The 12,787-nt window shown below is 37.4% G+C and overlaps 1 protein-coding gene across 2 annotated transcripts in view; it reads left to right on the forward strand.

Annotated features, from left to right (window-relative positions):
• SEC24A (SEC24 homolog A, COPII coat complex component) overlaps positions 1-12,787 on the forward strand; it is a 73,806-nt gene that overhangs the window by 46,865 nt on the left and 14,154 nt on the right. Inside the window, exons 12-16 of one of the 2 annotated variants that reach the window (XM_005890406.2) lie at positions 1,024-1,079; positions 2,174-2,380; positions 3,630-3,750; positions 4,057-4,215; positions 10,021-10,194. In XM_005890406.2, coding sequence (XP_005890468.2) covers positions 1,024-1,079; positions 2,174-2,380; positions 3,630-3,750; positions 4,057-4,215; positions 10,021-10,194 — 717 coding nt within the window. Of the gene's footprint in view, positions 1-1,023; positions 1,080-1,451; positions 1,526-2,173; positions 2,381-3,629; positions 3,751-4,056; positions 4,216-10,020; positions 10,195-12,787 lie in introns of those variants that run through there. The other variant, XM_070374363.1, reaches the window with a different exon arrangement.

The following is a 12,787-nucleotide window of genomic DNA, read 5'->3' on the forward strand; positions in this document are numbered from 1 at the left end:
GGCTAAGAGGAAGAAGCCAGTCACAAAGGACCTCATAGTGTGACTCCAATATTATAAAATGTCCAGAATAGGCCTGTTCAGAGACCAGAAGACTACAGGCTGCCCAGACCTGTGGGAGTTGGTAGGGAAGTGAGGAGTGACTGCTAATCAGTGCGGGGTTCTCTTTTGCAGTGATGAAAAGGATCAAGAATTAGATAGTGGTGACAGTTGTACAACTCTGTGCATATAGTAAAAAGATCACTGAAGTGTATCTTCTGCATGAGTAAATTTCATGGTGTGTGAATTATATTTCAAAACTTTTATTAAAATCTTAATTTTAAAGAAAGAACAGTAGACAGTAGATTTTTTATATGATAGTTAAATATTTAATGTTTCAAATTATATGTTGGTATTATTTTTATAAGAATTATGGTGAGCCTTATTTTTGTAATTTTGTAATGAAAAATACAAAAATGTAAAAAGTGAGACCCCCTCAAAATACTCCACCACCACCCACATTTTCCTTCCAGTGTGCTTCCTTTCAGAAAAGCGTATTTAATACATAAGCAAGAATAAATTAGAATACTGGAAAACTCCTCTGATGTGGCCATTTAGCGTACCTTGCAATTTACTTGATTTTATAGCCCTGAGTAGGAGTAGCCTTCTTTGTGAGAACGTATCCACTTTATGAATGACAGAGTTGTTAGTGGGCTGTATTACTTCTATTTCAAGACAGAATTTTTGTGTGTCTTCTTAGTCAAGATTTTTTTTTTTTAATGCCAAGAGTGTTTCTTTGACTGCTTTTGTGGCTAAGCGGAATTCTAAGACAGGATTCTAAATTGTCTTTAATCTAAGAAGCAAAGTACTTGTACAAACCTTACAGAGCGCTTGGGGTAACTCTTTGAACATAGGTAGACATTGCTGTGAAAGTAGAGGATATGGCTTTTCTCTAAGTGTAGGGCTGGTTAATTATATCAGTGTTATATATTTAGAACATCTGTGACAGTTGTTTTGTTTAAAAGAAATATTTATTTATTTTTTCAGATGTTTTTATACCTATGCCGGAGAACTTATTAGTAAATTTAAATGAAAGTAAAGAGGTAAGGGACACTTTCCTATCTGACATGTTTAATTGAAATGTTGAAGGAATGTATTTTTTAAATGAACTTTATGTAGAATTTTGCTTCTTTCTGTGACATTTCTAGGATGTGTAGCATTTTATATTTGCAATTAGTTAAAATTCATCAGATGAACAGCTTTTGAGTTTGCCCTTAAACTGATTGCTTTTAAGTTTAATATATCAGTTTGTGATAGGGTGGAAGATAAGTCTGTTCCATAAAGGAGGATAAGATGCAGGAAGCCTGCCTTGCCAGCCATTTGGGAAATTGGGAGGGTTGCTGAGATAAGCTTCTGGTCACTACGTAGAAGCACTTTAGGCTGCTTTCAGTGCCCTTTGCTTTTCTGATTCACAGAGTGTCATTGAGGTCAGTTCAGAAGAAACTCTTATTACCTGCCTGGAAATTGCCATGACATAATACAGTGAGAGGTGAACAGAATGTGTCTGAAGGGGGGATGTTGTCTACCCTGTACATGCATATATGCCATAGGGGTAACATTTTAACTAGCAAGTCTATGGTCTCAGCTGTTGGCAATGGTGACTTTGCCATAGTGCAAAGTATTTTTTTCCCATTAACTCTCTTTATTTGTACAACCTAACCTGAAGAGGTAGTTGTTTTTTGTTTTGTTTTTCTTTTGTAGTAATATCATTAGTTGGCAAATTTACTGGCTATCTTAGATTTTGCAATAGGGAAGAGTTAAATACACTTTGGAACCGAAAAGAATAAAGTGTATAGAGGTGATTGAGAAGGCCATATTCCATGGCATTTAAATATGTCACATCTCTAAACTGTGATGGTTCTTTTGGATATATTTTGGACTTATAGTCTTGCTGGACTACTGCATGTGCAAGAACTGTAAGGCCCCAATTTTGATTTGTCTTGCTTGCCAATTTATAATGTTGACTTAAAATGGCTTTCTTGTCATTCGACCAACTTCATTGTTTACTGTACTGTCTGTAGATTCTCTGACCATCATCATGACTCAATGTCCTGTCTATTGTATCACTTACTGGCTTATTGTGGAAAAAAATTTTTTTATTGTAACACTCTTGAGTTTTCTTGCTTTATTTCACAAGCTCGTCCAAGATTTACTGAAAACTTTGCCGCAAATGTTCACTAAGACCTTGGAGACTCAGAGTGCCTTGGGTCCAGCTCTTCAGGCTGCCTTTAAGTTGATGTCCCCAACTGGTGGTCGAATGTCTGTTTTTCAAACACAACTCCCAACTCTTGGAGTGGGAGCCCTGAAACCTCGAGAGGAACCCAACCAAAGGTCATCTGCTAAGGTTAGAAAGTCATTAAGTGTATAATAAGATTTATGCTGGTGTTTTGTCCCTTTGACTGTAGAGATTATTTTATTTTTCAGTTATGAAAAACAGGGAATATAAGGAAATGAATAATCATTTCTCTTTTATGTAGTCATTTCTATTTCAGTATTTTCTATCTGATTCACTCTTACCTTATGTTAGATCTTTAGCAGACCACTAGCAAATTTGCGTGTGGCTTCCCAGGTGGCTCAGTGGTAAAAGAAGCCGCCTGCCAGTGCAGGAGATGTGGATTCAGTGTGGGTCAGGGAGATCCCTTAGAGAAGGAATGGCAGCCCACTACAGTATTCTTGTCTGGGAAATCCTATGGATAGAGGAGCCTATGGTCCATGGGGTCACAAAGAGTTGGACACGATTTAGCAACTAATTAGCAGCAGCAGTGCCACCTGCCTTTGATGAGAAAGTCAGGGAAACTAAGAGAATATGCTTGCTAGGGACAAGGTAGAACCTGTATGATGAGTAAAATTAGTCATGGTTTGTTATATTGACTATCCTGAATTGTTTTTGAGCACCTTGTGTGTATAAACTTATTTTAAGATACATATTTCTCAAAAGATGAGAATGTGGCCATTTATTGTAATGATTAAAGGTGTCAGCTTTGGAATAAGTCTGCCTAAGTTTCATTGCTTTTTAAATGTGTGAGCTTGAATAGTTACTTAATTACTTTGCCCCTCTGTTTCCTTATATTTATAAAGTGAAAATATCAATCGTACTTATCTCTTATGATAAATGAAAAGTATTACATATGAATTGTTTAGAAGTTCCAGCATTAAGCATTTAAAAGAGTATCAAAATAAGTATAATAGGTATATTCCTTTTTAAAAGTAAAGCAAAATAGAAAATTCTTAAATAGGACATGTTTCTTACTGAAAAAAAGAGAAAATATTACAAAACATAAAGGATTTTATAGAATGTTCAAAGATAATTGTTAACCCTCAGTATATATGGGGGTGTGTGTGTGCGCTCAGTCACTCAATCGTGTCCAACTCTTTGCAACTCCATGGACAGTAGCCCGCCAGGCTCTTTTGTCCATGGAATTTTCCCAGCAAGAGTACTGGAGTGGGTTACCATTTCCTCCTCCAGGGCTCTTCCTGATGCAGGGGTCGAACCTCCATCTCTGGTGTCACCTCAGTGGTATGTATGAAATGATATATAAATTTTATGACAATTTAATGATTTAAAATTTTTTCTCTTTGTAATTTATTAATAGGAAATTCACTTGACACCATCAACTGACTTCTATAAGAAATTAGCCTTGGACTGTTCTGGTCAGCAGGTAGCTGTTGACTTATTCCTTCTCAGTGGACAGTATTCTGATTTGGCTTCTCTGGGTAAGTTCTTCCTAGTGATTATTTTTCCAGGTGAAAGTCAAAACGGTATTTTTATGATGATACAGATGACAAAGTGAAGGAATTCTTATTCCCTTGGGAAGGCAGTTTAGTTTATAATTAACCTTGTAGTCTTCTTCTCTGAACATTTATAATAGAGAAATGTCTTTATTACTGTTTAAAGGAATGAATTCTTTTTTGACAATGTCTTGGAAGGTAAAGAAAGGTCAGTTCAAATGCTTGTAGTTACTTTGTGTTAGTAATAGTAGGTAACGGTAGAATTTAAAAGGATTTTGTGTTTTCTTTCAGGTTGTATTTCTCGGTATTCAGCAGGTAGTGTCTATTATTATCCCTCTTACCACCATCAACACAACCCAGTCCAAGTACAGAAATTGGAGAAGGAACTACAGAGATACCTCACTCGGAAGATTGGTTTTGAGGCAGTCATGAGAATTCGGTGTACCAAAGGTGGGGCACTTTTTTTTTTTAACATTTATGAAGGCATAAATGGAGTTTTGTTTTAAATTATCTCTATTTATTTTTGGCTGTTCTGGGTCTTTATTGCTGCACTTGGGCTTTCTTTGATGTGGCAAGCAGGGGTTACTCCTTGTTGCAGTGCATGCGCTTCTCATTGCAGTGGCTTCTCTTGTTGCAGAGCACAGGCTCTAGGTGCTGAGGGCTTCAGTAGTTGTAGCTTGCATGTTCTGAGTGCTGGCTCAGTAGTTATGGCTCATGGGCTTAGCTGCTCCATGGCATGTAGGGTCTTCCCAGCCCAGGAGTTGAACTGGTATCCCCTGCATTTGCATGCGGATTGTTAATCACGGGACTACCAGGGAAGTCCATCCTTTTTCATTTTCTTAATGGTACCCTTTGAGGCACAATTATTTTTAATTTTGGTGATGTCCCATTAATCATCTTTTTTCATTTTTCATTTGTACTTTTGGTATCATAGATAGCTCAGTTGGTAAAGAATCCACTTGCCATGCAGGAGACCCTGGTTCGATTCCTAGCCTGGGAAGATCTGCCGGAGAAGGGATAGACTACCCTTACTCCAATATTCTTGGCCTTCCCTGGTGGCTCAGCTGATAAAGAATCCATCTGCAATCGGGAGATTGGGTTCGATCCCTGGGTTGGGAAGATCCTCTGGAGAAGGGAATGGCTACCCACTCCAGTATTCTGGCCTGGAGAATTCCATGGACTATATAGTCAATGGGGTCACAAAGAGTCAGTCACGACTGAGCGGCTTTCACTTTCACATCGTAGCAGTAAACCACTGACTGCTTAATCCAGAGTCATGAACATTTTATACATATGTTGTCTTCTAAGATTTTTATAGTTATAATTCTTACGTTTAAGTCCTTGATTTATTTTTAATTAATTTTTGTTTCTGATGAGGTAGGTTTTTGACTTCATACTTTTGCATGTGGATATAGTTCTCCCAGCACTATTTATTAAAAAATACTGTTCTCTCCCTATTGAATTGTCTTGTTGTCGTGTCCCTTTGTTGAAAATTAGTTGATCATAAATGTGAGGGTTTATTTCTGGATTCTGAATTTTATTCTTTTAATCTATATGTCTGTCTTATGCCAGTACCAAACTTTCTTGACTATTGTGACTTTGTAGTAAGTTTGAAATTAGGAAGTATGAGTCCTCTCACATTCATCTTGTCAGTTTCTGCAAAGAAGCCAGCTGGTATTTGATAGAGCTTTCATTTAATAGGTAGATAAATTGGAGGGAAGAAGAACTAAAGAGCCTCTTGATGAAAGTGAAAGAGGAGAGGGAAAAAGTTGGCTTAAAGCTCAACATTCAGAAAACTAAGATCATGGTATCCAGTCCCATCACTTCATGGCAAATAGATGGGGAAACAGTGGAAACAGTGGCTGACTTTATTTTTCTGGGCTCCAAAATCACTGGAAATGGTGATTGCAGCCATGAACTTTAAAGATGCTTACTCCTTGGAAGGAAAGTTACGACCAACCTAGACAGCATATAAAAAAGCAGAGACATTACTTTGTCAACAAAGGTCCGTCTAGTCAGGGCTATGATTTTTCCAGTAGTCATGTATGGATGTGAGAATTGGACTATAAAGAAAGCTGAGCACCAAAGAATTGATGCTTTTGAACTGTGGTGTTGGAGAAGACTCTTGCAAGTCCCTTGGACTGCAAGGAGATCCAACCAGTCCATCGTAAAGGAAATCAGTCCTGGGTGTTCATTGGAAGGACTGATGTTGAAGCTGAAACTCCAATACTTTGGCCACCTGTTGCAAAGAGCTGACTCACTGGAAAAGACCCTGATGCTGGGAAAGATTGAGGGCAGGAGGAGAAGGAGACGACAGAGGATGGGATGGTTGGATGGCATCACCGACTCAATGGGCTTGGGTTTGGGTGGACTCTGGGAGCTGGTGATGGACAGGGAGGCCTGACGTGCTGCTGTTCGTGGAGTCGCAAAGAGTCGGACACAACTGAACAACTGAACTGAACTGAAATTGGAGGGAATATTGACATCTTAACAATAAGTCTTCCCATCCAAAAACATGATATATCTGTTCTTTAATTTTTTCAACAATATGTTGTAGTTTTTAGAATGTAGGTTTTGTTTCTTTTGTTAAATTTATTCCTAAATGTTTTTTCTGTCATATTTCAAATCGAATTATTTAAAAATTTTTTCTACTGTAAGGATAATTAATCCTTTGCATATTGATCTTATGTCCCGCACCCTTGTTGAACTTGCTTCTTAATTCTAACTGTTTAGCATTTATGTTTTAAAGGGCCTACTTGTATCCTATCCAAGATCGAAGGACCTCTGATATTATTTCGGCAGATACTGGCTCTAAATTAAGGGAAATGTACATCCCAGAAGTGCTTTTATGACTTTTTCTGCTTGGCAGGACAGAAGCTGTTGTATATGTACCTAACCTTGCACAAAAAGCTTGGGCATACAAACCAACCTATGCTTTCTTTTTACAATGCTTAATTTACTGTATCTTTGTGGTTAATTTGCTTAGATTTCTCTTTTTTAATGATAAATTTTGTTTCACATGAAATAAAATGCTTTTGGTAAAGCTACCAAAAAAAGGTACAGTACAAAAAGATATAAAATGAGAAATTAAGCCAGTATAGTCTGCCTTAGAATTTCTCATATGCTCTTGAAAAGTTTTCCCATGCATATATAAACCTGGGTATAAATTTTCACCTTCAAGTAAAAGCAGTGAGGTTCACATCTGGCTTCTTTTTTTGTACGTGCTTTCTGTTTTTATATATACAGATCTACATGCTTCCTTTTTTTCTAATTACTGTTGCAAAGTTGGTTTTTACTTCGTAAGCAAAATATATACCTGTTATTATAAAAAATGAAAACATTATTGATGAAGCTAGTCCTTTTGTATCAACTGTGTGTGTTGATACTGTGTGTCATTTCACTTTCTCTCCAGCTTTATGTTATTATAACCACATTGCTGTGTTACTTTTTCTATACACTTACATACATATATACTGCTTCATGGAAAATAGTATAATGCAGTAGCATAAATAAGATTGTACATGTTTTCAGCAAGTCTTGAAGATCTGTTAATATTAATTATGTAGATCTATCTCATGCTCTTTTAAAAATCTCATGTATTTTAACTTCTAACTAGTATTTCAGTTCAGTTCAGTCACTCAGTCGTGTCTGACTCTTTGCGACCCCATGAATCGCAGTACACCAGGCTTCCCTGTCCATCACCAACTCCTGGAGTTCACCCAAACTCATGTGCATCTAGTCAATGATGCCATCCAGCCCTGTCTGTCGTCCCCTTCTCCTCCTGCCCCAAATCCCTCCCAGCATCAGGGTCTTTTCCAATGAGTCAACTCTTCGCATCAGGTGGCCAAAGTATTGGAGTTTCAACCTCAGCATCAGCCCTTCCAATGAACACTCAGGACTGGTCTCCTTTAGGATGGACTGGTTGGATCTCCTTGGAGTCCAAGGGACTCTCAAGAGTCTTCTCCAGCACCACAGTTCAAAAGCATCCATTCTTCGGCGTTCACCTTTCTTCATAGTCCAGCTCTCACATCCGTACATGACCACTGGAAAAATCATAGCTTCGAGTAGGCGGACCTTTGTTGACAAAGTAATATCTCTGCTTTTTAATATGCTATCTTAGTTGGTCATAACTTTCCTTCCAAGAAGTAAGCATCTTTTAATTTCATGGCTGCAATCACCATCTGCAGTGATTTTGGAGCCCCAAAAAATGAAGTCTGGCACTGTTTCCACTGTTTCCCCATCTATTTCCCATGAAGTGATGGGACCAGATGCCATGATCTTCATTTCCTGAATGTTGAACTTTAAGCCAACTTTTTCACTCTCCTCTTTCACTTTCATCAAGAGACTTGTTAGTTCCTCTTCACTTTCTGCCATAAGGGTGGTGTCATCTGCATATCGGAGATTATTGATATTTCTCCCGACAATCTTGATTCCAGCTTGTACTTCTTGCAGCCCAGCGTTTCTCATGATGTACTCTGCCTATTAAAGAAGCAGGGTGACAATATACAGCCTTGACGTACTCCTTTTCCTATTTGGAACCAGTCTGTTGTTCTATGTTCAGTTCTAACTGTTGTAAATATCACTGTTTTCCTACTGATTGGCATTAAAGATTATTGTGATTTTTCTTTTTGTTATGACACAAACAGTAATGCTTAATTTTTTGCACATATAAATTTGGAACTTGAATGATTGTATCTGTAGAATAAATTCTTTGTAATGGAATTACTGTGGTTAAAGTAAATACCCATTTAGCATTTTGGAAGATATTGTCAACTCATTATTGAAAAAAGTTATTTTGAAAATTTGAATTCATTTAAGAAGTTATCTTTTATCCCATCCTCATTCTTACTAACTACTGTGTATTATTTAATATGATTGTTTCCAGTGTCAGTGTGTGGGTTTTCCCCATACCACCAAGCAATTAACTCAGTTCTGGCATTGCTTACCTAGAGATATCATCAGATCCCACAGATTAAGGGTTCAGTCTCACAAGACTGCCTCCCCACACACCATACCACCACATTTCAGAAGCCAGTTGTGAGTCCAATTTGTTACCTATGCTTCTGGCTATAGACTGGAAATTCCAGCAGTCCCTCCTTTGGTTGAAATTATTGGCTAGAGTGACTTATAGAACTCAGAAGAAACATTGTACTTCCTAGATTACCAGTTTATTTTATTTAATTTTTAAAAATTCATTTATTTATTTTAATTGGAGGCCAATTATTGTATAATATTGTAGTGGGTTTTGCCATACATTGACATGAATCAGCCATGGGTGTACATGTGTTCCCCATCCTGAAGCCCTCTTCCACCTCCCTCCCTTCAGAGTCATCCCAGGGCACCAGCCCTGAGCACCCTGTCTCATGCATTGAACCTGGACTGGCAATCTATTTCACATATGAAAATATACATGTTTCAATGCTATTCTCTCAAATCATCCCACCCTTGCCTTCTCCCACAGAGTCCAAAAGACTGTTCTTTATATCTGTGTCTCTTTTGCTGTCTTGCATATAGGGTCATCGTTACCATCTTTCTAAATTCCATATATATGCATTAATATGCTGTATTGGCGTATTTCTTTCTGACTGACTTCACTTTGTATAATAGGCTCTAGATTCATCCACCGCATTAGAACTGATTCAAATGCATTCTTTTTAATAGCTGAGTAAAGATTACCAGTTTATTTTAAAAGGATATAACTCAACAACAAAAAAAGAGACAGGATGCATAGAGCAAGATATGAGGAAAGGAAAAGGGTGTGGCGGCCTGGAGTTTCTGGAGCTTGCTTCCTCTCTCTTAAGAGTTTCATTCTTCCCAAATTTCCATGTATTCACAATCCCAAAGCTTTCTTAAGGACCCTGTCCTTTTGGGTTTTATGGGGCTTCATTACATAGTCAGGACTGATTAATTCACTCTCAAGCACCTCTCTCCTCCCTGGAGGTACTGAGTGGGGTGGGGGTGGGGAGAATGTCAAACTGAAAGTTCTATTCCTCTATAATCAAATGGTTGAATCTGGTAGCCAGACCCCATCACTAGGTTACCTAGTTCCCTTCCAGAAGTCACCTAGTTACCATAGTAAAAGACAAAAGTAAAGTATAATCTTTAACACTTAGGGAATTCTAAAGGTTTTAGGAGCTGTGTGCCTGGAATGGGTGAAGACTGAGTATTTATTTTTTTATAAACCACAATATCACATCTAAACTGTATCTATATGTAGGTGTATGTAAATTGTTTTGACACCTTTTTCTTTTCTAGGTCTTTCCATTCATACTTTCCATGGGAACTTCTTTGTTCGGTCAACAGACTTGCTGTCTTTGCCCAATGTAAACCCAGATGCTGGCTATGCAGTACAGATGTCAGTGGAAGAAAGTCTTACTGACACTCAATTGGTTTCCTTTCAGTCAGCACTCTTGTATACATCCAGCAAAGGTAATCTTTTCTGTTTGTTTTATTGTGGCAAAAACACATAACATGAGATCTATCCTCTTAACAAAATTATGTCTAAAATACAGTATTGTTAACTCTAAGCACAATGATGGAGCAAAGGTAAGATTTTTGAATTGGCCACTGTAGTCTATGGCTTGTGATAAAATCTGTTTTCTTTGGAAGAAATTACCATTTCTGTTAAGCCAAAAAAGTGTTCTTAATCTTAAGAGGCTTTTTGTTATTCTTGATAAAGCTAAGATATTTGGTGTTTAATTTTTCAAGCATTGCATTTAACAGATATTTATTAAGAGTCTACTTAGTGTCTGAAATATGTTATGATAACACAACAGTCAAACTGATTTAAAACCCTTTTTCTCATAGTCCTTATTCTAGTATGGGAGACAAACAATAAAAAGGATACATCAGTAAAAATTTGTTATACAATGACATTAGTTAATGAGAAACAAAGCTGGTAAAGTGTTTAAAAGGTGCTGAGAGGTGATGGTCTCTTAAGATAGGGTTTCCAGGAAAGTTCTCACAGAGGGTAACATTTGAGTTAAGTCTTGAAGGAATTCAAATGCAAGATAAACAGTTTTTAAGGGTATAATTTGTCTAGTACTAATTAATTTATATGTATTTTGTCCAAAAGATGATGTGAAGGCTGGTTAAATTTATTTTATTATTTTAAAGATTCACAACTCTCACCTTAATTCTGTTTTGTCTCCTTAAAAAAGTTTTGAAAAGTGTTACTGTGTTGTGTCTACTGATTTTTACAGCTCTGCCAAAATCTATAAAAAGTGTATAATAGATATTTTAATAAAAACTATTAGTATTAGAGAAGTCCACTTTTTGTACTATGATTATAATAATATTGCATACCATAAAACTAAGATAGATTTCTGAATGTAGATATTATTTTTTATTTGACAAAAAAATTCCCAGTCCTTTTTCTCATTGATTTTTCTTAACATATTAAAAAAAAACCCTAATATATAATGGAACTAGGTAAAATCTACTGTTTTAATGTATAGTTCCACAAATTACTTTTAAAGAGAAGTAATACCTGACTATGACCAGTGTATTCTCTTGGCAAAACTCTATTAGCCTTTGCCCTGCTTCATTATGTACTCCAAGGCCAAATTTGCCTGTTACTCCAGGTGTTTCTTGACTTCCTACTTTTGCATTCCAGTCCCCTGTAATGAAAAGGACATCTTTTTTGGGTGTTAGTTCTGAAAGGTCTTGTAGGTCTTCATAGAACCGTTCAGCTTCAGCTTCTTCAGCGTTATTGGTTGGGGCATAGTCTTGGATTACCGTGATATTGAATGGTTTGCCTTGGAAACGAACAGAGATCATTCTGTCGTTTTTGAGATTGCATCCAAGTACTGCATTTCCGACTCTTTTTTTGACTATGATGGCTACTCCATTTCTTCTGAGGGATTCCTGCCCACAGTAGTAGATATAATGGTCATTGGAGTTAAATTCACGCAACTAGTCCTTTTAGTTTGCTGATTCCTAGAATGTCACCGTTCACTCTTGCCATCTCCTGTTTGACCACTTCCAATTTGCCTTGATTCATGGACCTAACATTCCAGGTTCCTATGAAGTATTGCTCTTTACAGCATCGCACCTTGCTTCTATCACCAGTCCCATTGACACCTAGGTGTTGTTTTTGCTTTGGCTCCATCCCTTCATTCTTTCTGGAGTTACTTCTCCACTGATCTCCAGTAGCATATTGGGCACCTACTGACCTGGGGAGTTCATCTTTCAGTGTCCTATCTTTTTGATATACATTCAGCAAAAACAAGACCGAGAGCTGACTGTGACTCAGATCATGAATTGCTTATTGCCAAATTCAGACTTAAATTGAAGAAAGTGGGGATAACCACTAGACCATTCAGGTATGACCTTAATCAAATCCCTTATGATTATACAATGGAAGTGAGAAATAGATTTCAGGGACTAGATCTGATAGACAGAGTGCCTGATGAACTATAGACAGAAGTTCGTGACACTATACAGGAGACAGGGATCAAGACCATCCCCAAGAAAAAGAAATGCACAAAAGTAAAATGGCTGTCTGGGGAGGCCTTACAAATAGCTGTGAAAAGAAGAGAAGCAAAAAGCAAAGGAGAAAAGGAAAGATATAAACATCTGAATGCAGAGTTCCAAAGAACAGCAAGGAGAGATAAGAAAGCCTTCCTCAGCAATCAATGCAAAGAAATAGAGGAAAACAGTAGAATGGGAAAGACTAGAGATCTCTTCAAGAAAATTAGAGATACCAAGGGAACATTTCCTGAAAAGATGGGCTCGATAAAGGACAGAAATGATATGGACCTAACAGAAGCAGAAGATATTAACAAGAGGTGGCAAGAATACACAGAAGACCTGTACAAAAAAGATCTTCACGACCCAGATACTCACGATGGTGTGATCACGGACCTAGAGCCAGACACCCTGGAATGTGAAGTCAAGTGGGCCTTAGGAAGCATCACTATGAATGAAGTTAGTGGAGGTGATGGGATTCCAGTTGAGCAATTTCAAATCCTAAAAGATGATGCTGTGAAAGTGCTGCACTCAATATGTCAGCAAATTTGGA

Source organism: Bos mutus, chromosome 7, assembly GCF_027580195.1.
Source record: "Bos mutus isolate GX-2022 chromosome 7, NWIPB_WYAK_1.1, whole genome shotgun sequence".
Classification (NCBI taxonomy): Eukaryota; Metazoa; Chordata; class Mammalia; order Artiodactyla; family Bovidae; genus Bos; species Bos mutus.